The sequence below is a fragment of the Dermochelys coriacea genome, chromosome 2 (genome assembly GCF_009764565.3).
Source record: "Dermochelys coriacea isolate rDerCor1 chromosome 2, rDerCor1.pri.v4, whole genome shotgun sequence".
NCBI classification, from domain to species: domain Eukaryota; kingdom Metazoa; phylum Chordata; order Testudines; family Dermochelyidae; genus Dermochelys; species Dermochelys coriacea.
Genome location: NC_050069.1, coordinates 268,653,316 through 268,677,944, shown reverse-complemented (window position 1 = coordinate 268,677,944; position 24,629 = coordinate 268,653,316). Strand labels below are relative to the sequence as shown.

The 24,629-nt window shown below is 52.0% G+C and overlaps 1 protein-coding gene across 1 annotated transcript in view; it reads left to right on the top strand.

The window, feature by feature from the left end:
• Positions 1–24,163, top strand: part of CSPG5 (chondroitin sulfate proteoglycan 5) — a 29,396-nt gene extending 5,233 nt beyond the window's left edge. Inside the window, exons 3-4 of the mRNA XM_043509803.1 lie at positions 14,068–14,256; positions 23,830–24,163. Of these exons, the coding sequence (XP_043365738.1) occupies positions 14,068–14,256; positions 23,830–24,148 (508 nt within the window). The 3' untranslated portion in view covers positions 24,149–24,163. The remainder of the gene's footprint in view (positions 1–14,067; positions 14,257–23,829) is intronic.
• The last annotated feature ends 466 nt before the right edge of the window (positions 24,164–24,629 follow it).

Below are 24,629 nucleotides of genomic sequence, written 5' to 3'. Positions count from 1 at the left end.
CGTGCCTCCTGTCTCGTGTGCAATGCAATGAAGCACTGCGTAGTGCCTCGTGAATGCACTGGGAGTTGCCATTACAGGCCCCTCCCAGGGTGGCAGCTAGCATGGTTCTGCTCCCCGCGGGAGGGGAGCTTAGATGATAGAACAGCCCAGTGGAAGTGCTCGTGTTACATTTCTATTGGGCTCTGCATGGAGTGGGTTGTCCGGGGGGTCCATGGGTGGGCAGTCATGAGTTAGCAGGGCTGCTGTCCCAGCTCACTGGTAGTGTTAGATAGGGGCTTCCTTTGAGGGAAGTCTCAGGTGTTTTCTCTTCCTTATTCCACGTTCAGCACCATAACCTCTGAGCTCTTTCCAGTGGGGCAATAAGCGACAAGACCAACCTCTGTCCTGTGTGGTTTGCTCTCTCTCATTCTCTCCTGCGGCAGAGAATTGTGTATGCCTTAGAGTGTTTTGGCAGGGTGGTGTCACGCTGCTCTGTGTTTATATAGAGAAGGACTGGTCGGAGCAGGGCAACTGGCTGCTTACCTTGCTGCGAGGAGGTTTGTGGTGGCCCTTAATTGGTTCCACATGCTCGGCCCAGCCCTGGCACGAGCTCTGTCTCTCACACAGATGATCTGTGCCCATTGGTGCCTGAGGAGCAGAGCAGTTGACCATGGCCCGAAAGCCCAGTGCTTTAGGCTCTTTTAGATATGCTGGGCCTAGGCCAGGGAGCTCTTTGAAGATAAGGATCGAGACCTTGATCTAGGCTCAAGGTTCTGTGGGGAGCCAGTGTGGTGTGTGGTGGACAGGTTCATAGATTCATACATTCCAAGGCCAAAAGGAACTACTGTGATCATTGAGTCTGACCTCCTGTATGCTACAGGCCAGTGAACTCCCCCAGAATAATTCCTAGAGCAGATCTTTAGAAAACCCTCCAGTCTTGATTTAAAAACTGCTTTCACTTCCCCTCTATGTCAGGTCGGCTTTTTAGCCAATATGGCTTTCATCCTCTGTTGTAGGCTTGTGGCTTTTTGGGCATCTAGTAAAGTGTTCTCAAACCATTCCCAATTATCGTTCACTCTTTGCTGATTACATTCTTCCTCCCAGCTGATATGGCTCATGATTGTTTTCGGCGTTGTGACATTGGCCCTTTTGAAGCCCCACATGTGTATATGTCACTGGTTTGGACTTTATTCTGTTTGCGCATTATAAATGTGATCAAGTTGTGATCACTTGTACCTAAGCCACCATGAATTTTTAGTTCTGTGATCTGTTCCTCTTTATCTGTCAAGATGAGGTCTAATATCGAATTTCCCTGTGTTGGACGCAACACTTTTTGAGTTAGGGAATTGTCATCTATAATATTAAGACATTCCAAGGATGTTTTGCACTCAACACAGCCTATTGCACTCAAATTGAAGTCCCCCTTGATCACACAGCTTTTGGACAACATTGACCGGAGTTTACAGATCCGATCATCCTGTTCCCTGCTGTGATTTGATGGTCTGTAGCCGACACAAATACCCCACCTTGAGCGTGATTTGTTAGGATGTTGATCCATAAACATTTAAGATAATTTCTTCCTAGTTGTCAGGGACTTGGAAACCAGTAATGCCGTTTTTAACATAGAGTGCCACTCCCCCTCCTCTTCTGCCCACTCGATCCTTCCAAAATAGGGTATAACCATTGATTTTAAGATTCCAGTCATGTGAATCTTCCCACCAGGTTTTAGCGATACCAACTGGATTGAATTGATGCTCATAAATAAGCAATTCCAATTCCTTGTGTTCGTTAAGCGGGCTCCTAGCATTGGTGTATAGGCAATTCAGGAATTTTGTTTCCTTTGCTCCTTGATTAATTTTGTTCTCAATATCTCCATTTTGTGCTGAGTGTCCAGATCTTCCCTCTTCTTCCCCTCTCCTTTTGTTATTAGTTTAACCCTCTCCTGACTACTCTAGCCAGCCTGTCCCCCAGGAGATTGGTTCCCCTTCTACTGTGGGGAGGCCTCCAAACTATGCAGCCCCCTCTCCCAGTAGAAGGTCGACCAATATTCCCCCAAGCCCACCACCCTGTCCCACTTGCCTAGCCTAGCCTGGGTGTGATGTGCTCGCAGGAGCCCAGACTGCTGAGGAGATGCACTGCAGCGTGCTGTGCCCAGGTTGCAGAGTAGATGGTATAGTTATAGCTGCTGGAAAATCCCAATTAATAGACCATCCAGCCCAGCTCCCTGGAGCCGATACAGGACCATTCCCACCAGTCTCTTCTCCCATGTTTGTGTCCTGTCCTGTCTGAAAGGACTCGAGTGATGGGGCTTCTCCTGCTCCCCTGCAGAGGCTCCTCCACAGCTGGGTGTGAGCTGATTTTTATTTCCCTTTGATTCCTGTTGCCCCTTATTGACTCCTAGTTATATGAATAGGGTTACATGTCTGTCCCAGGATTGCCCTTGAGAGCCACCTGGACAGTGGAGCCAGAGTACAATTCAGTGGCCATCCTGCTCAATCGGGTGGCCCCCCAGCCAGCACACAGCACCCAGGCTCTGGTTGCATGCTGACCACCAGCTCAGTCATGGCTCCATCTGCAGGGCTGGCTTTTGTCTCTAAACTCGGAGATGGGGCTGAGCCCAAACTCTGGATCTAGACCCCCCCTGAACCCTGGGGGAGCTCAGACCTGGCGCTGACCTTTGTGCCCATTTTGATTTTTGAGTGAACTGTGTGGGACCTGCTTATCTGAGAAACTCTCTCTTCCCAGCTGTCCTGCAGAGAGGCTGAGCTGGGCAGGGCTCTTTCTGTCAGATCCTGCTGGGTCTAAACTCCCTAGGACAGGGACTGCATGTGGTCTGGCCGGTGGGCAAGATGGAGGTTCCCTAGGGTGTTTATTGCTTAGTTCGGAGTCTCGTGAGGCATCCAGTGGTGGGCACCCCAGAGAAATCCCCTATTGGACCACCTTGAGCCCCTCTCTCTCTCTCCCCCAGGCATGAGGAGCCTGCATCCACAATGGTGTTTGCATTGGGCTCTCTGGGTAGAAGCACACTGGCCCCCTGGTGTCTCTGGATGTAGCAGATCATCTGTCATAGTCCTGGGAAGAAATATGGAGGTGTCTTTGAGGGTGGTGGGGGGTGATAAAGCCTCCTAGCCACAGGGTGGAGTGACCCAGGACCCCTGAGGGGCAGAGCCACATCCCGACCTCATGAACGGTATCACAGCCCACTGCACTGCCCTGCCTGCTAGTTACCCCTCTTTGGGCATTTTGCTCTGTCTGCCCAGCCCCTCCCACTCTGTCTGTCCTTTTTGTATTAGCACCAACCACTGTGTTATCTGAGCACCACAGTTCTAGGGCAAAAGCGAATGAAGCTGTCAATAATAATCCTTAACAGCACTCATTTAGCTCCCTCTATCTCTGTGTCTTTCACTTTCCCCTCCCTTTCTGTCTCTTGCCCTCTTCCTTTCCTTTCTCCCCCTTCCCCTGTCTCAGAGCTTCCCTTTCAAGGTCTGATTTGAAGGGGATCAGCTATTATCTGCAATCAGCAGCAGAACAACAATTAGCATTTTCTGGGCGTACCCGTTGCAGATGTTCTGCAGCACCTGGCTGGGAGGAATTTTCTTTCCCTTCCCTGCTTGGCTCCTGGTGTTCCGGAGTCACCCATGTGGGCAGGAATCTCCCCGAGTCTCTCCGGGTGAGCCGCTGGGGCTCCGCCAGCCTGTGGCTTGGTGGGGCTGGCCAGCAAGCGGTGGTGCCGGAGGCAACAGGGCTGTTCGGGGTGACATGCTACCTGCAGACAGCTCCTGACCTCTCAGAGTAGGGAGTGTGGCTGCTCCGGGTCTCCTCACATCCGATAACCACACGATTCCCTCTTCCCCTGACCCCACGGCTGCTGATATCCACCCAGCTCTGCTAGCCGGCTCCAGGGGGCTCCTTCTCCCTGTTCCCCACCCTCTCTTTGCTTCTCCGTGGCCTCTGCAGTCCCATTCCTCCGGGGACCTGAGTGTATGGCCGGGGATGGGGCAGAAGAAGGCCCCGTTCCCCCGTCAGGCTGCATCAGCCGGAAGGAGCAGCAATGGAAGGAGACACGCCTGCTGGCGACTGCCCTTTTCCGCCCCCTCATACTCCCCGCTCAGGCCCCAGGGACGACGCTCGCTTGGGGACTGAGCTGAACTCCGGGTGATGCCGGGGAGGAGCTGGCGAGTGCCAAGCCCCAGAGCTCCTCTGCTCCCTTTGCCTCTCCCACAGCAGCCCTCCAGGAGCATGGATCCTGGCCCAGCCCCCTGTGGCTGGGGCAGCCGGGTCTATTGCTGTCTGAGTGCCATTAGTAATCAAGAGGGCAGGCCGGGTCCCTGAGTGCCGGCAGGGCAAGGATGGCGAGGGGAAAGGGTTTCCCCATCCCTCCCTGCCCCCACAGCGCTGCCTGGGCTTAGCGGGGCAGGAATTAGGTCAGTGATGCTCTGTTGAGACGCACACTGCGATGCTCCCGTGTCGCTAATCGGCACTGGCAGATTGTGCTGCAGGAAAGCCAGGGCTGGCCGTTGATGGGCCACTGCCATATTCCCTGTGTGCACAGGAGGAGACCATGCATGTAATATATGACATGTACCCTATGTGCACAGGGGGAGGCCACGTGTGTAATGTATGCCATGTACCCCATGTGCACAGGGGGCAGCCACGTGTGTAATATATGCCATGTACCCCATGTGCACAGGGGGCAGCCACGTGTGTAATGTATGCCATGTACATAACCACATATGTAACATACAGCATATGTCCCATGTGCTAAGGGGGAGGCCATATGTGTAACGTTCAGTATGTACCCCATGTGCCCAAGGGAAGGCCACGTATGCAAATGGCACATACTCCATGTGCACTAGGAGGAGGACACGTGTGTAATATACAACATGTACCTGGTGCACATGGGGAGGACAAGCATGTGTTGTATGATGCACACAATGTACATGTGCCCTGTGTTCAGACCTGAGAAGCCCCATTGTATATGAATTTAGAGACAAAGAGAATGGAACCTTATTTGCTGAATGTGAGTGGACCCTGTCCTGGGCAGAAGTGCTGGGTCACTGCCCTGGGCGGACATGATTGGACCCTGTCCTGACATGATTGGACCCTGTCCCGGGCTCACATGTCTGGTCACTGCCCTGGGCGGACGTGATTGGACCCTGTCCCGGGCTCATGTGTCTGGTCACTGCCCTGGGCAGACGTGATTGGACCCCGGCCTGGGCTGGCATGCTGGGTCACTACCTGACTGCACATGCAGCCTCTGCCTTAGGGGTTTATGATTTATCCGGGGTGGGCCACGGGGAGAGGTCGGGCATGCCCTCATCCAGCACAGCGCTCTCCGAGGCGGAAGGACGGCCTTGTGGATTGGGAGCCAGACGGGGCCTGGGGAGCCAGGGTTCAATTCCTGATTCAGCCAGAGACTCCCTGCGTGACCTTGGTCAAGTCACTTCCTTGGCCTTAGCTCCATGTGAAGTGGGGATAATGCTCCCCTCCCTCCCGGGGGGCTTGAGGAGAAAATCCACTAAAGAGCATGAGGGGCTCGGATGCTACCAACGAGGGCCAGACGAGGACCTGGACAGATAGCACCATGTGGCTGGGGCGTGGGAGGAGCATCCCTGCTGGGGAAAGCTTCCCCCAGCACCAGATCAGAGGCGAGTCCGATTGGTCCCCGTGCGTCTGAGCGGGAAGAGGTTTGCCACAGTGTGGCCTGGGGCCTACAAGTACGGGGCCCAGCAGAGCTGATCTCCCAACAGCCATGGGGAGATGTTTGACGCGTATGGGGAGACACGTAATGCAGGAGGAAGTTGCCTAGGCTCCAGCCACAGGCTGTGCCTGCAGCATAGCCCAGCCCTATCTGTGGCAACCCTGGCTGGGCAACTCATTTTTTCAGCCCAGGCCAGTGTCATAACTGCAGGTAGAAACAACTCCTGCTACCTCAAACTCCAAAGCCACTGCATTGTGTTCCCAAACCTGGCTGTTTACCTATATAATTGACATCAACTTTCCTAGCATCAGTGCAGTAATTCACAGAAAAACTGCCCCATGTGAAACACGGCGTTGAGGCCGACAGTAGAACGCATCTGATCTTGTAGCCTGCGAGAGCACTCGAGGGGTTATTACAGTAGAGGAACGAAAAGGCCTACAGACTGATCCTGACACCAGCACATGGCTCAGCCATTCTTTGTTAGGTTTATTGAAGACACAAGGCACCAAATCTCAGTCAAGCTCCCTCTTCCCCTGTAGGTTCGTTAGACTCCAGTGTGGGAAACAGCCTCTGGGTTCTATGTACTGACTCCAGAACTAAGGCAAAAAACCCTCCAACTACTCTGAATCCAAACAGTGTTCTCCATATTGGTGGGACACACCATAAATGCAATGGCCAGAAATCCCTTTTCTGCACAGTGCAAGCAGAGAGCTCACTGGCGCCCTCTGCAGGGGTGTGCGTGTACATGCTGGAGCACATGACGGGCCCCACAAGCTTAAGCAGAAAATGAGCAGGAAGAGCCCAGGGGCCCATGCAGAGGGGTTTGTTTCGCCTAAGCAGAGGAGCCAAACTGATTCCAGTTCCAGGTGAGAGCGAAGGGGAGAAACCGCGTGACTAAGGCCAGACTCCACAGGGGATGGAGAGCGGCTGCAGATCCATAGCAGAACCGACCTGGAGGCACATGTACTGGAGCGGCTTCTCTCATCTAGAACAATGCTCTAGGATCCTACAGGCCTGGTCCCAGACACCGCAGCTTGCAGGGAGGGTCACACAGAGCCTAGGACTATTACTATAGGATCCTATAGTATGTCATCATTAGCAGGGGTCTTCCCTGTTGTGATCAAAGAGTGGGTGTGTATGTGGATGCCGGGATGGTAGTTTGTTTAGGAGCACAGGACTGGACGGGATCTCCTGGGTCTCTAAGTCCAGTTATTTGCTTTCACAAGACACCTAGTTATACGGTCTTGTTCGTGAATGTCATACGGTCCTGTTCATTTCAATAACCCCACCAGTTAACGTGCAGATGACTGGATTCAGACTTAGTCCATGAGTAGCCCCACTGAAGTCAGTGGGACTTAAGAACATAAGAACAGCCATCCTGGGTCAGACCAAAGGTCCATCTAGTCTTCTGATGGTGGCCAGTGCCAGATGCTTCAGAGAGAATGAACAGAACAGGGCAATTTCGAGTGATCCATCCCCTGCTGTCCAATCTCAGCTTCTGGCAGTCAGAGGTTTAGGGAGGCCCAGAACATGGAGTTGTGTCCCTGACCATCTTGGCTAATAGCCATTGGTGGACCTGTCCTCTGTGAACTTACCTAATTCTTATTTGAACCCTGTTATACTTTTGGCCTTCACAACATGCCCTGGCAACAAGTTCCACAGGGTGACTATGCATTGGGTGAAGGACTTCCTTTTGTTTGTTTTAAAGCTGCTGTCTATTAGTTTCATTGGGTGATCCCTGGTTCTGGTGTCATGTGAAGTGTTAAATAATACTTGCTTAGTCGCTTCCTTCACAACAGCCATGACTTTATCTCTGTCAGATTCCCCCTTAGTCGTCTCTTTTCTTACAGTGAGCAGTCCCCGTCCTTTTAATCTCTCTTCATATGTAAACTGTTCCAGACACCTAATCATTTCTATTGCCCTTCTCTCTCCTTTTCCAGTTCTAATATGGTCTTTTCTGAGATGAGGCAACCAGAACTGTATGCAGTATTCAAAGTGTGGGTGTACCATGGTTTTATATATGGGCATTATATTTTCTGTTTTATTATCTATGCCTGTCCTAATAGTTCCTAACATTCTGTTAACTTTTTTTGACTACCGCAGCACACTGAACAGAGAACTATCCACAATGACTCCAAGATCTCTTTGTTGAATGGTAACAGCTAATTTAGACCCCATCGTTTTATATGTATAGTTGGGATTCTATTTTCCAATGTGCGTTACTTTGCATTTATCAACATTCAATTTCATCTGCCATTTTCTTGCCAAATCACCCAGTTTTGTGAGATCCCTTTGTAACTCTTTGCAGTCAGTTTTGGACTTAACTATCTTGAGTAATTTTGTATCATCTCCAAATTTTGCCTCCTCGCTCTTTACCCCTTTTTCCAGATCATTTATGAATATGGTGAACAGCACTGGTCCCACTACAGACCGCTGGGGGACACCACTATTTACCTCTCTCCATTTATAACTCACCATTTATTCCTGCCCTTTGTTTCCTATCTTTTAACTAGTTATTTATCAATGAGAGGACCTTCCCTCTTACCCCATGACTCCTTACTTTGCTTAAGAGCCTTTGATGAGGGGCCTTTCCAAAGGCTTTCTAAAGGTCAAGTACACTATATCCACTGGATCCCCCTTGTTCACATGTTTGTTGACCCCCTCCAAAAATTCCAATAGATGGGTGAGGCATGATTTCCCTTTATGAAAACCATGCTGACTCTTCCTCAACATATCGTGTTCATCTATGTGTCTGATATTAGTTTCAGTCAGTTTGTCTGGTATTGAAGTTAGGCTTATCAGCCTGTAATTGCCAGGATCGCCTCTGGAGCTTGTTTTAAAACTCAGCATCACATTAGCTATCCTCCAGTCATCCAATACTGAAGCTGATTTAAGCAATAGGTTACATACCACGGTTAGTAGTTCTGCAATTTCATAGTTGAGTTCCTTCAGAACCCTTGGGTGAATACCTTGGTCGGTAGTATATTCCTACTGCTATACTCTTATTATTCAAGCATGGAATTTCTGTCCATAGAGATTCTATGGTACAGTTCGATTCAGTTAAGATTTTTACTATATTTTACTCTATTCTTTCTTTAACACATAGTGCCATAGTTCCTATATATTTTGTATCCTGGTATTACCATGTCCCATTGATTATCATCAGTCCACCAAGTTTCTGTGATGCCTGTTATATCAATATCCTCATTTAATGCCAGGCACTCTAGTTCGCCCATTTTAGTACTTAGTCTTCTACAAGCACTTATGAAGTGTATCAATATTTTGTGGGCTGCCTTCCTGTGATGTATTTGAATAGGACTCTCTTTCATTGACTGTTTCTCTTCAGTTGCTACCTGCACTTTATCAACTTCTGTCCTCTCCTCTTTACTAGGATATAGGGAATCCCCATTAATAGATCCTCCCCTAAGGGATGTCTCTGTCTGAACCATGTGTTCCTCCATACCTGTTGGCTTTTCCCCAGCCCTTAGTTTAAAAATTCCTTTGTGACCTTTTTAATTTTACATGCCAGCAGTCAAATTCCATTTAGATGGAGTCCACTTTCCCTATACAGACTCCTCCTTTCCCAAAAGGTTTCCCAGTTCCTAATAAATCTAAATCCCTCTGCTGAACACCATCACCTCATGTATGCATTGAGACCCTGCAGTTCTTCCTGTCTAACTGGCCCTGCACGTGGAACTGGAAGCATTTCAGAGAATGCTACCATGGAGGTCCTGGTCTTTGATCTCTTACCTAGCAGCCTACATTTGGCTTCCAGGACCTCTCTCCTATCCTTCCCCATGTCGTTGGTACCTAAATGTACTATAACCACTGGCTGCTCCCCTGCACTGCAAATAAGTCTATCTAGATGTCTTAAGAGGTCTTCAATCTTCGCACCTCGCAGGCAATTCACCCTGCAGTTCTCCCAGTCATCACAAACCCAATTTTCTATATTTCTAATAATCAAATCCCCCTAGTAACTGGGGTCCCCTCCCCCAGGGGGGGTATCCAAGTGTGAGAGGACACCATGACATCAGCTGGAAGAAGAGTTCCAACTATGGACTCGTTTTTCTCCGCTCCAGGTGGTTGATCTCCTTCCCCAGGACTTTCATCCTCCTCAGCAGCACAGAGGTTGTCAGACGGGGGGAACCACTCTGCTATGCCCTGGAAAGTCTCCTCTGTGTACTTCTTTGTCTCCCTTAGCTACTCCGGTTCAGCTGCTCTGGGCTCAAGAGCCCGTCCTCGGTCTCTGAGGACCATGAGCTGCTAGTACTGTAGGCCCACAAGGCAGATAAATGTATGTGCTGCATTCAGTGCAATAAACTGGATACCACCCACTCTGCTGCTGGACTTTGCCTGTTTTATTTTTATTCTTGCAGGGATTTGTTTGGTTTATTTGTTTCTTTTGGGGGCGGCGGGTGGGGGGTATTACTAGTCTAAGTTTAGAGAATATTTGCTAGGTGTATCTGTCTCTCACGCTCCCTGTCTAAACTCCCTTGCAAATCTCCCCTTTTCGCTAGCTCCTCTGGTCGCCTACCAGCTGGCTTTTGAAACCCCTGACAGAACAAGGAGTAATGGTCTCAAGTTGCAGTGTGGGAGGTTTAGGTTGGATATTAGGAAAAACTTTTTCACTAGGAGGGTGGTGAAGCACTGGAATGGGTTACCTAGGGACATGGTGGAATCTCCTTCCTTAGAGGTTTTCAAGGTCAGGCTTGACAAAGACCTAGCTGAGATGATTTAGTTGGGCTTAGTCCTGTTTTGAGCAGGGGGTTGGCCTAAATACCTCCTGAGGTCCCTTCTAACCCTGATATTCTATGTTCTCCCTGAGCTAGACCAGTCCCCATTAGCCGTAGAAAGAGATACATTCCCCCTCCCAAGTCACTGACCATTCAACTAGATCAGAGACACAGGATAGGAGTGTGGGCACATGGAAGATGAGTCTGGGGGCTTCGGGCCGGGAAATAGAAGCCATGCAGCTCTGGGTGGGAGAAGGAGAGCGGTAAGGGAGGAAGGTGAGGCTACAGGACGAGGAAGCGCGTAGGAGTGGGGAGGTAAAAGTGAGCAGTGGGAGAGATCAGGATTGTGGCAGCACCTTAAAGGGGAGGACAAGGAGCTTGGTTAGCTGCTGGGAGAGGCATGGAGGGGTTCACATGGCTGGAGCTGTGGCGTGCTGGACAGACTGTGGGAGGGATGTGGCGGGGACAGACAGGAGAGGGTTACAGGAGTTGAGGTGGCCAGCCCGGGGGTCTGAAAGCCAGAGCCTGTTTGTATGGGGCTGGTGTCTGCAGTGCTCAGAGCTCACCTGTCCAGGGATGGTGTGGGGAAGGCCCATCTGAGGCACACTGTCTCTGGTAGATCGGACCCCACTGGTGGCCCTAGCAGCCTACACGTGGCCCCTTAGCCCAGATGCTCACAGCACAGACAGATGGTTTCCAGAATAGATGAGAGCCCATGTCCAGGAGCATGGGGGCCCTCCGGCAGGGTGGGGATACGCAGCTGTTGGGTGCACTCTACTGTCCTGGCTGAGCTCCTCACTGCAGCCCCCTGGCTGGCATGATGTTCCTGTGCTGTTAGACATTTATCTTTCACCACTAAGTGGGGCTGCTTTTCCCCTTTGTCCAGAATAGGTTTGGGGCCCTGTGGCCAAAGGAATCAGGGCAGAAATTCCCACCCATCACTGCCAGGATTCCTTAGATGGGGAGAGCTTGTGTCGCCTTGGATGTTGCCTTCCCCACGCCCCAAGGAGACGTGACCAGCTCTAGCGACTGACTGGCTTTCTCAAAGGTAACCTATGAGGCAGCTGAGGGCTTGGGCCAGCCAGGGCTTGAGATTGCCGGAGACAACTGGGCACAGAGCAGGCGAGCATGGAGCTCTTTGACCAGCCCAGCACAGCCTCTTTCTGGTACAGCACCACAAGTGCTCAGACAGCTCTTGTCCCCCTGCCTGCTCAGCCGTTGCCTTGTTAAGGTTCACACCTCAGCTCTCTCCATCTCCTCTGCTGGCCACTAGATCCAAGGAGAGAAGCTAGAGATGGGCCCCCTAGAGCAGGGATGGGCAAACTACGGACCACATCTGGCCCATCTGACCTTGTAATCTGGCCCTCAAGCTTCCACCGGGCAGCGGGGTTGGAGGCTTGTCCCATTCCACACTTGCCGTGGCTCTATGCAGAGCCGCTTGGCCGCGCCTCCACGTAGGAGCTGGAGGGGGGACGTGCTGCTGCTTCTGGGAGCTGCTTGAGGTAAGCGCCACCTAGAGCCTGCACCCCTGACCCCCTCCCATGCCCCAACTCCCTGCCCCAGCCCTGATCCCCCTCCAGCCCACCGAACCCCAGGCTGGAGCATCCTCCTGCACCCCAACCCCATCAACCCCGGCCCCAACCCCGAGTCTGCACCCCCAGCTGGAGCCCCCACCCCCCATTGCACCCCAAGCCCCTGCTCCAGCCCAGAGACCCCTCCCACACTCTCAGCCCTGCAGCCCCAGCCTGGAGCGTCCTCCCCCACACCGCAACCTCCTTCCCCAGTCTGGAACCCCCTCCTGCACTCTGAACCCCTCATTTCTGGCCCCACCCCAGAGCCCGCACCACCAGCCAGAGCCCTCATCCCCACCTATAGCTTAACCCCCAATTTTGTGAGCATTAATGGCCCACCGGACAATTTCCATATCCCGATATGGCTCACAGGCAAATATGTTTGCTCACCCCTGCCCTAGACCATCTCCCTTGGCTGGTGCAAGAGCACCCCTGCAGTCCATTCTCCAGGCCTGTCCTTGCTCTCTTGCCCCAGAGCTCCCTTTTGCCTCCACTGCTCACAGCTTTCCCAGCTTGTTGGGCCCCGACGTCTGCAGCAAGCATGTACAGAAGAGCGCTGCCCCCGCCCCTGTCCAGCGGAGGCAGGACTGTCTGGGTTCTCTGCCAGGCTCTGGCACAGGCTCGCTGTGTGCCCCAGGGCAAGCCATGCGACTTCTGTGTGCCTCGTTTCCTCTTTGTGCAGTGGGGGTGCTAACATCTCACGGGGGTTGGGGCGGTGAGCTCAGTTCCTGCAGGTTTGTACAGTGCTGTGAGGTCCTCACAGGGTCTAGAGGAGGGTACAGTTTTATTTATTATTGTTAAACTCCTCCGCGTCGGCCTCCTGTTTATTCCAGGACCCGGCTCCACCCTGCCCTCCTTGATTCTACATCCTTCCAAGGACCTGCTCCAGCTGATTTCACTGATATCCCCTCTCTGCTACCCCGGCCCCCTCTGTCCATCTAGTACCAGCTTCGTACCACTCCTGAGATTTCTCCTCTGCAGCTCAGGCCATCTAGAACAGCCTCCCTTGTGGGAGGTACCTTGTGGCCTCATTTTCCAAATCCCTTGCTTGTAGCCCCCCAGCTGTGCATGGGTTAACCCTGCAATGTTGTCTGGGATCCATTGGGCATGAAAGCCAGTAGGCCGTTGAGCTGCATGCTGAGGTTTATTGCATTGAGCGTTGTGTTTATTAGTTGTCTGTAGTGCCACAAAAGAGCGACACATCAGTGACTCGCAAGGAAAGGCTCCCACTCCGGGAGACTTCAGCCAACAGTTTCTCAGACACTGGTAATGTGAGGCATTTTCATCCAGACCCAGGCACGTGGGCTGGGCACCAGAGCCCCCATTAACTCCAGTGAGCAGCTTTCCTTCAGGGACCGAACTGTGGAGGGAGATGCCTGACTTTAGACATCTGGGTTGGAGCAAGCTGGTCCAGAGTCACCCCGTACCTACGGATTGTGTATTTGTGTGTAGGGGGCATAAGTAAGGGCAGAGTGAGGGCAGTGGCTTCTGCAGATGTTACTGAGCATGCTCAATACAAGCCAAACAGTTAAATCTGGGGTGGGGGGCACATGACTCCCTCCCACCATACCTCACCTCTGAGCTGGTCTTAGGGGCTACGAAAGGCATCTCCCCTGCCGTAGGCAACACTTCTGCAGGCATCCGCCCCGCCATTAGGAACCATTTCCTGATACTCAGACACCATCCCCCTTTTCTTGGTGTAATCCTATTTCCTCCTGGGGAGACCCCTGCGGAGCACCCCGAAGAATCTCTCGCCCTCCTTGGTGTTCACAGCCTTCAGCCACTGGTAATCTCTGTGCTTAGCCCAGCCAGCCACGTTGTCTGGCCTGTAAATCCTTCAGCTGCTTGTCTCTGTCCCCTTGGGTGCTGTGGGCTGAGGGACTCTTCCCTCCTGCTTGGTGACCTGGTGCCTAGGGAGCCCCCTGTGGTATTGGCTTTGACTGCCCCTCTTTGCTTTGACTGCCCCTCTCTTATCCTGCAAACCCCTTTCCTACCCACCCCCGCTAGGCTGAGCCAGCTCTCGGCATGTCCTGCTGACTTTTGCTGAGCTGGCCCCTAACTGGTGGCATGGGTCCCGTTGCAGGTGCAACACCCAGGATTACATCTGGCACAAGGGGATTCGCTGCGAGTCCATCATCACCGACTTCCAGGTGATGTGCGTGGCCGTGGGCTCGGCGGCACTCGTGGTCCTGCTGCTCTTCATGATGACTGTCTTCTTCGCCAAGAAGCTCTACCTGCTCAAGACTGAGAACAACAAGCTGCGCAAGACCAAGTGAGTGGCCTGGGGAGCAGGCATGGCACCCGGCGGGAAGGGCAGGGAGAGAGCCGCATGGGGAGAGGGCTGGCAGGATGCAGGAGGTAGTGGGAAGGAGCCCAGCTGGCAGCTCACAGGAGAGGGTCCACGTGCTAATTGGCTTGTACCATGCCCACCTGGGTCCCCACAGGAGATGACCTGTCTGCTAGCTTACAGGGAGTATGCTGGTCGGGAGAGCACATGCAGCTAACCTGGAGCGGGGCATCCACTTGTCTAATCCATGGGGAGTGGGAGGGTACCTGAGCACATGCCAACCGGCCCATGGGATGCCAGTGAAAAATGGAAGGGCACCTACCTGCTGTCCAAGAGGAGTGACTGCCTGCCAACCCCCACGGAGCATTTCTGCCTCCTGGCTCTGCCAGCTGGGGGGTGATGCTGTGGAACAAGAGGGCTGGCTATTTTTAGGCCATCTCTGCTCCCACCTTTGGCCCAGTTGTCCCCAGTGTCCGTCCTGACCCACAGCAGTGGAGCAAAAGACTGGCATGTGTGTATACATTCCTTTCATCCAGCAAGGTCCCTACATGCCATGCACCTGCTGTTGAAGTGCAGCTACCTCTGGGGTGGGACACAGCAGTTATAGAGACAGTTATAGAGTCCGAGGCCAGAAGGGACTACTGGATCATCTCATCCGACCCCTGGTATGTCACCAGCAGGCCACCAGCCTGCACTCGCACACTAAACCCAACCACCAAAGTATGGCAGCCTTAAGGACGCGCTGCATGTGCCCCAGGGGGAGAACTGGCAGGCCGGAGGCGCGGTTGGACAGGGCATAGCAATACTGTGCTGCAGATTAGGACAGGAATGAAACTGTCCTGTTGAAATGACCGGGGCAAAATGTGAGGTTTGAATGTGGCCAGAGCCCTGTGGCTGACTCCCCTAGAACAGCCTGCAGCCAGCCAGTGTTTGGGCTGCATTGGAAACTCTTGGGGTGTTGGTACTTTCCATGCTTCTGGGAACCCCTTTCCTAGCGAGGGATCAGTGTGAGCAGAGAGCAGGGCACTGCCCTGCGTCTGGCTCTCACAGCATGTGCTGACTAAGCCCAGCTAAGGGGGTGCTTGAGCTGGGAAAGCCTAATCTGTGTTATAAGAAGCACACGGGATCTTGTATAAGAGAGAAGGCAAATATGCCATATTTATTAAAAATACAACAGCCTATGCTTTTTCAATCACACACACATACACAACATGCACACAGTCCTACCAGTTGATGTTTTTATAGTTACCAGTCTGTTGTAGCTCAAGTCAATCTAATGGCTATTTAAATTGAACATGAGTGAGGAGCTGGGCTCTGTCGGTCACGATCCGATGCTCCGAGGTTTTGGCAGGACTGAACCCAGAGTTCCATGGCAAAACACCCCATCTTTATAGTTGTAAATTCCCATTTGAGTCCACACATTTTGCAATGTCATACTGTAATCATTAGTCCTTAAGTGGTGTTAATCTTGGAGTTTTCTGTTGTTATCATTTGATAACATCCGATGAAGTGAGCTGTAGCTCACGAAAGCTTATGCTCTAATAAATTTGTTAGTCTCTAAGGTGCCACAAGTACTCCTTTTCTTTTTATCATTTGATGGTTATTGTTGGGCTTCCCATTGTTATCCCCTATTTGTTGTCTCACCTTCGGGGGTGCCTGCATCACCTCTGAGGTTGTCAATGCTGCTAACATGTTTAGCATCGGATACAATGGATGTTTTCTGATTGTCTCCTGGTGTTTTCAAGTCTCTCGCTTTTCTTGACCATCTGGACATTTGTGATGGCTTTCACACCTTATCTTTTCCTGATGCATGCATTCCTCATTCACACAAACAATCTCTCACAGAGAAGACAACAGTATTTTATATTCAGCAGAATACATTGTAAATTAAACTTCACTAAATCTTGTGGTCAAAACAGTTTACTTTGTGGCTCAGGCCTTCAACATTTCTCTGATCTATTTATCATACAATACAAAATCCTATCTCTTACTTACTAAACTTTATAACAGGTCCTAATTGTAATGCATATGGGAAACAGGATCCCAGTCTCAGACAGTCATTCCTTTCTGTTATTTAAAAAGGGTGGCTGGCAGAATGAAATCAAAGTTTACATCAATTCTTATAGTACAATTATAAAATCCTGTCCTTACATCTGGACTGGAGTCAAGGAGCTTTGAGAGGAAAGAGAGTTCTGAACCTTCAAGCAGGTGTCACTGGAAGGAGGGAGGAGCTCACAGTTACTGGCAGACTCCCCTAGCAGGACTGTCGGGAATGGTGTTGCACAGCAGGGTGTAGGGAGCTCCCCAGAGCCCCTGTTCCATCAGGAGTCTATCAGAAATGGTTGTGACAGGTTCGGTCACAGATACCCCCTTGGGACTGATGTGCTGAAATTACCTCTAAGCCAGTTTTCCCTGCCAGCTTGGGACTCCAGAACCCTGCCTTGTTGAGCCAGACACACAAGCCTGCTGCAACACAGACCCAGGTCTGAACCAGGGTCCCAAAGCTGCAGGCTTTAACTGAAAGCCACTCAGCAGGTTACCTATCTCCAGTACCCAGACACCCAGCTCCCAATGGGATCCAAACCCCAGATAAATCCATTCTACTCTGTATAAAGCTTATACAGGGTAAACTCATAAATTGTTCGTCCTCTATAACACTGAGAGATATGCACAGCTGTTTGCTCCCCCAGATGTTAATCACTTACTCTGGGTTTGTTAATAAACAAAAGTGATTTTATTAAGTATGAAAAGTATGATTTAAGTGTTTTCAAGTAATAACAGACAGAACAAAGAAAGTTACCAAACAAAATAAAAAAAAAAACCACGCAAGTCTATGCCTAATACATTAAGAAACTGATTACTGGTAAAATCTCACCATCAGAGATGTTCCAATAAGCTTCTTTCACGGACTAGACTCCTTCTTAGTCTGGGCCCAATCCTTTCCCCTGGTACAGTCCTTGTTAGTTCCAGCTCAGGTGGTAACTAGGGGATTTCACATGACTGCAGCCTCCTTTGTTCTATTCCACCCCCTTTTATAGCTTTGGCCCAAGGCAGGAATCTTTTGTCTCTCTCTGGGTCCCCACCCCTCCTTCTAAATGGAAAAGCATCAGGTTTAAGATGGATTCCAGTATCATGTGACATGATCACATGTCACTGAAAGACCTCATTCTTCTTTATCCACCTCATGTACGCAGGAAGGCTTGCAGGTAAATAAACCCATTCACAACCAGTTGTCCTAGTCAATGGGAGCCATCAAGATTCCAAGCCACCATTAATGGCCTACACTTTGCATAATTACAGTAGGACCTTAGAGTAATACTTCATATTTCCAGCTTCAGATACAAGGAAGATACATTCATACAAATAGGTTGAACACACTCAGTAGATTATAAGCTTTGTAATGATACCTTACAAGGGATTTTTTGCATAAAGCATATTCCAGTTACATCATATTCACACTCATAAGCATATTTCCATAAACATATGGAGTGCAACATCACAATGGTATCACACAGCAGGGTATAGGGAGGTCCCCAGAGCCCGTGTCCCCTCAGGAGTCTGTCGGGAATGGTGTCACACAGCAGGGGGTAGGGAGGTCCCCAGAGCCCCTGTCCCATCAGGAGTCTGTCGGGAATGGTGTCGCACAGCAGGGGGTAGGGAGGTCCCCAGAGCCCCTGTCCCATCAGGAGTCTATCGGGAATGGTGTCGCACAGCAGGGGGTAGGGAGGTCCCCAGAGCCCCTGTCCCATCAAGAGTCTATCGGGAATGGTGTCGCACAGCAGGGGGTAGGGAGGTCCCCAGAGCCCCTGTCCCATCAGGAGTCTATCGGGAATGGTGTCGCACAGCAGAGGGTAGGGAGGTCCCCAGAGCCCCTGTCCCATCAGGAGTCTATCGGGAATGGTGTCACACAGCAGGGGGTAGGGAGGTCCCCAGAGCCCCTGTCCCATCAGGAGTCTATCGGGAATGGTGTCGCACAGCAGGGGGTAGGGAGGTCCCCAGAGCCCCAGTCCCAGCTGCTGGCCCTTGTACTGTTTCCCCTGAGACATGCATTCATCCACCCACCAAGGCATTCCCCATGGTGCAGGAGGAAGTGGCTGGGTTGGTAGTGGTGCTGAGTAATGGGACAGCCCCATGAGACGCAGCATTGGGCTCCTGCCTGGCATAGCTTCACACTCCAGAGCCCTGCGGAATCCCTGCCAAAGCCCGTGAGTTATGCAGGGAGCCGGCGCATTGGGCAGAGGGCTGTCTGACCGGTGAGCTGGAACAGTTTCGTCCATCGCTGTTATTCTCGTCAGCTAGTAAATTTGCTGGGTGAAATCCCAGACGTGCGTAGCAGCAAGCGAGCCACAGGAGCAGGCTCTTCCCCCTCAGTGTGAACAGCCTCAGCAGGGAGGGCATTGGGATCAGGCAGGAGGGGTCGTGGGGTGTCTCTGATGCCCTCTGGCTTGGGCTTGTTAACATCTCAGCAGGCTGAGATCTCTGCCAATAAGCAGAGTCTGGGTGGGAAACCTCCCAGAGAAACCCCAGTGGTGTGGGTGAGTCAAAAGGTGGTGTACTTACTGCTGTTAGTACTGAAGCAATGCCCTGTCTGGTGCTAGAGGGTGCTATGCTGCGGGAGGTGCCATCTTTTGAATCAGCCATGAAACAGCCATGAAATTTGTGACTGTTGAAAATCCCTTGGCATTTTTTGGAAGAGTTGGGGTGTGACCTCCAGTGTCCTAATCGGAATCCAGTCTAGATAATTAGATTCTGCCTCTCTAAATCCTCTGGCAGTGTTAACTGGAGAAAATATTCTTCACATCTTGTGCCAGGCTGTTGGATAGTGTTGCTGTGTGCTGTTCATCAGCTGATGCCGCCCACCCCAGAGGTGGCTGCATTTCAGTGAGTGGGCGCTTTGGAGTCTTGAGCTGCAAGGCTTTATGGAAATGTCATTCATCATTGTTACCCTGCAACATTTTTAATAATTTAACATTCTTTATCAACATTAACTAATTAATGTGCATGACCCCCATGGGAGTTGGAGGTTATTAAACTTCTCTGGTCTAAATTATGCAGGAGATGAGATAAAGATGAGCCCATCTGACTTTAAGATCTATGATTCCCAATGTTAAAGATGGAGAAACTGAGGCACAAGGCAGCAAAGACACTTCTGCAGCAGTTTGTGTCGTCACTGGGCTTAGAACCCAGGAGTTCCTGATTCCCATTGTTGGGCTCAGACTTGAAGCCCACACTGCCACTTGCTACTTGTCTCTTGGGCAAAGGGCTGTGTTCCAAGCCATACATCTGTTAGGGGTGGCTCTCAGCTTGTGTTAGCAGGGTAAAGGGATGGGGCAGCCTTACCACTTCCCCAGCCCCAGTGAGTTCTGGAGCTCAGGAAAACAGCCTCCCCAAAAATGATCCCAGCTCCTCAAGAGAGACCCAACTGAGCTTTGCCTTTGCATGCCCAGACTGTAGGTGCATGTTACTCTCTGCCCTGAAGAGACTGGAGAGGAACAGACTGAGCCAGCTGCTGGAGTCACCCCCCCATCCCGTGAGCATTCATCTGTTGGCTTTGTCAACCTCTGATTATACCCCTAAGCAGCATGGTGCTGGAGTGCAAAGGCTCATAGATGCCCGTGATGGACGAGCTCAGCTAGAAAAAGAACAGGAGTACTTGTGAAGTGAGCGGTAGCTCACGAAAGCTTATGCTCTAATAAATTTGTTAGGTGCCACAATTATCTCTAAGGTGCCACAAGTACTCCTGTTCTTTTTGCAGATACAGATGGCTGCTACTCTGAAACCTGAGCTCAGATAGATTCCCATCCCCCTGGGCCAGGCAGAAGGGCTCCCTAACGAGTGGTTAATTAATGTTTGTAAAGTGCCTAGTGTCTTTATTAGGAAGTGCTTTGCACTCCCTGGTTTGAATGTCCCAAGTGATGGGGGGCTCACCTGACTTCCCCCGGGAGCCTATTCCACAGCCCAGTCACGCCTAGCTGTAGCTCACGAAAGCTTATGCTCAAATAAATGTGTTAGTCTCTAAGGTGCCACAAGTACTCCTTTTCTTTTTGCGAATACAGACTAACACGGCTGCTACTCTGAAATCTCTCCTAACACTCGGCCTCATTTTTTCCCTTTCTTAATTTCATCCCATTGCTCCAGCTGGTGCCCCGCAGCCCCTGCAGCCTGTTCATAGGCCCTCTCCCTCCATGGTGGGTGCACCCTGCACGATCATGCAGACTCTTCTCTCGCATTCCGCCAGGGCTAGACTTTGTTAGCTTTTTGTCCCAAAGAGCCCAGCAAACTCTGCAATGCACAGGACATGTTAATTGCTTCAGCCCCCCCAGAAATGCAGCCAGCTCTGGAGTGATGCTGAGTAGCTGTTAACAGCGCAGAGCAACATGGCACAACAGTGTAGCTCAGTGAAGAATTCAGCAGCGAGTGAATCACAATCCTTGGCGGTTCATTAGCACTCTTTACATCTTCAGAGCACTTCACAAGCAGTAACCATTTTTTGTAACCCCCATCACTGAGATCATTAAAGATTATTCCCATTTTACAGATGGGGAAACTGAGGCATTGAGGGGACATGATTTACCTTAAAGCTATGAAGAGGGTCATTTTCAGAGCAAGGTTTAATCCGCATGATTTCCTAGCTCCGTAGTCTTGTGAGCTAACCCCTCAGCCATGCTGACTCTTGGCTTGAAACACAAGAGGAGATTAAGAGGAGCGGGATATACATTTCTTCCATTTGAATTTAGCCAGGACACTCGAGTTCTCAACCCAGCCCCTGCACAATGGGACCCAGGGTTATTAATGAGCAGAGATGAGCCAGGCCCCTGGGTTTCTGACACTGTCCACAAAGTAGCCGAAAGGCACAAGCTCACACATGCTTGCCAGCCTGCACTTGGCTCCATGCATAGATGCACCCACCCTCTGCGGCCCTTTTGGATGAGGCCCTGATGCAGAGGTGGGTGGAGGTGGCATAGTGGGGGTGACCCTGGGGAACGGTATCCCCTCTCCCCATTGCAGGGAGCTGGCTGGCTGACTGGTGCCCATTCAGAGCTTGGGATTCTCATTGGGATGAAAGAGGCTTTGTAAATTGGAGCTGCTCCTTTCAGATCTAAATCCAAGCTCTAAGGGAGCCCAGCTGCCGGGATCGGTGCCTAGCTGCTGCCCCTCTGATCCATGCCTGGGCAGCCTGGGAACTGCCTTGGACTCTCCCGCTGAATGATTGGGGGGTCATGAGACCAGCCTGCGGGTCAGCACATGCTTGCAGCACTTTTCTCTCATTCACCAGCACGAATGCAAACGAGTCAGGCCCCGGGCCCTGCCTGAATGCACAGCCACAAAGCGGGCATCCCTTCGGCCCCTCCTCCGGGGAGGCGACGGAAAGAGCTTTGCAAAGCCCTCGGCAGCTGCTGCTCTGCATGGGGCTTCTTAGCCTGGCAGCAGCAGATGGTGTTTTGTCCGTTCCCAGGGCCAGGAGCCTCTGGGGACAACCCGGAGGGACGGATTCCACCAGTCACCATCGCCTGGGCCTCAGGTCACCGGGGGGGCGGGGCGCGGGGGAAGGATGCTGGCCATCAGTTCAGCAGCTTCACCCCGGCCGCTTCGCCTGACCTGTGTGAATGTGCATGGAGGGGTATGCACGAGAGAGGGGTGTGTGCATGCTAGTGAGGGGTGGCATAGCAGGCATGGAGAGAGTGTGCTAGTGCCTTTGGGGGGAGGGTTGCACACCAGTGTCCATGGAAGAGTGTGTAGTGAGGGGTGGGGGGACATTTGCCTATATCAGGGCAGCTGCCTGTTGAGTACCCCACCGTGTGTCCAGAGGCAGTTTTGCAGCAGCCTGCCTCTGTTTCCCCTAAAGATCTCCACAGTCTTTCTCATGGCTAACAGCTCCCCACCCCTCCCCCCCCCACAGAAACTATTCAAAACAATTTGAAGGCCACAACACAAAGGGTCACACTCAGCTCTGGCTCTTCTGCCCCCGTCTGCTCCGCACAAAGCAACCCCCCCCAGCCCTTTCTAGCCGGAGCTTGGCCTTCTGGCCTCCGCCTGCTGCCCACCGCCCGCTGTTTTGAGGGAGAAGGCAGGCAGCAGATCTACTGCCCTTCTGCTGAGCTCTCCTTCCAGCTGGCCTGCCCCACCCTGTCCTGGGCCCTGAAAAGGAGAGTGTCCAGGGTTTTCCCTTCAGGGCCTTTCTAGGCTTAAAGAGCCAGTGTACCCGTTACAGTGCCCATGAGCAGGTATAGGTGCACGCACGTGCACTCCTGGTCTAATCGGTGGAGCTGTGCATGCAGCATAGCGTGTGTGGGGACACTAGTGTGTGCATGCAAGTGCAGCGATGCGTTCAAATTAATGTAGTATGGGGGTGACCATACGGGCATGCAGGCTGGTTTCGAAGTGTGCCAGGCAAATGAATGTGTGGAAATGGGAATAGAGGTAAGGGTGCAGATGAGTGTGTGTGTTTGTGTGTGTATGCACCAATGTGTGAGAGTGTGCATGCATTTGTTCATATACCAGTGTAGCTGTGTGCACAGGCCAGTATGTGTGAGTGTGACCGTAGTGAAGGTCCACATGGGCAGCATGTGGGGACTCCTGGAGAGGGCACTAGCATGGCCCCATCTCCGGCGCTGCCTGTGACAGCTGTCCCACTCCCTGCTGTTAGGGGGGTGTCCCTGGCATGAGACGCCTCCTCGCTGGACAGTGCTGTCACTCTGTCCTACCTAGCGTGCATGAAGCAAAGGCCTCTGGGAAGATGCTGGAGATGAGGTGGGTGGAAGGCCAGGGCAGGAGTACTGGGAGCTAGGCGTTGGAGGGGAGGGTCGATTGGCTCAGCATGTGCTCCTCGCTGTGTCGTGACTGTGCTCGTGGGGCCTTTTGACTAATAGCCACTGGCTAGCACGTACATATGTATTATCCTTATAATTCTTCCCACAGTATCTATATCCCAAGCATTTAAATATACATACTGTACTTATGGAGGCCCACTTGGCCTGCCCCTGCATCATAATCCTGAACATTGATGCTAAGTATCCCATAATTCTTTGCATTGGCTGAGGTAGGCCTTGGCTTGACTAGATAGGCAAACTGTCGGTATCAGGACAGCTGATTATGTCTTCAGAACAACAGGAAAGGAGCTGTCCACACAGACCACGGTGGTGCTTTCATCCCCCATAGCACCTGTAATGTACGTATGCGACACAAAGCTAAGGGTACGTCCCCACCTGGAATACATGGGGCACACCAGGCTACCAGCACAAACATGGCGAAAGCTGACTGACTGAATGATGGATGAGGTACCTTTTCTTAGTAAACAAATAGGGTATGAAAGGCTGGCTTCAGGGCATGGCTTTGGGCAGCCCGCCTTCGCCGTAAGGTGAATGGAGCGTCGCTGCATGGGACGGCTCTTCTGGGGCCCATATCCCATAGAACCTTTTCCCTGTACCATACTAATCAGTGTGTTATTTGGTCTCTTGAGTATATTTCCTAACCGAAATGTGGCCGAGCAATTGACTGTACGATTGATCACCAGGCTGCTGACCTCTCTCCGTTTGTGTCTCCTCTCCCTGCTGGCAGGTACCGAACGCCATCTGAGCTCCACAATGATAACTTTTCCCTGTCCACGATTGCTGAGGGCTCCCATCCAAATGTAAGGAAACTTTGCAACACCCCATGTAACCTCTCCCCTCATGCCCGTGCATTGGCTTACTATGATAACATTATCTGTCAGGTAACTCGTCTTCTTCATGTCTCCCTCTTCTGCATGCCTCCCCCTCCCCACAGCCTGCGCTGGCCAGGGGCTGCTTCAGAGCGCACATGCAGAGCCATGGCACAGAGATTGGGGGGCCTATGGCTAGTGGTGCCAATAGGCTGGCACTTGATGGGGCTGTGGTGAAACCCCCTTGCCCATCTGCACAGGCCTGGCCCTGGGAGCAGTGCAGAGGGGAGCAGAGGTGTAGGTGACTCCCAGGCCCCTGTGATAGGCTGCCCAGCAGGACGTGGCAACATGGCACGTACTGTAACCCCACCCATGAGTGTTGGGAGCCTGGGCAGGAGCCTGCGGGGCAGGACAGAGGGTTGCAGCCAGGAGCAGATTCAGGTTTGAGGAGAGGGAGTGCAGGGGCTGAAGATGTCCGAGGTTCATGCAGTAAGGAGGGAGCCAGCACCATGGAGGGGCCGCGGGGAGGGAATGCAGAGTTCAGGGCCCTGCCAGGGGGGCAGAGAAAGGGTTTGCCAGAGGTGGTTACTGGCTCCAGGGGGGCTGTCCAGCAGGCCAGGGCCATGGACTCACTCTGGGGACCCTTACACAGACATGAGTCTGAGTGGGGCTGCCACCTGCTGAGATTTTCCCAGGACTGCCCTGGGCTGTGTGGAAG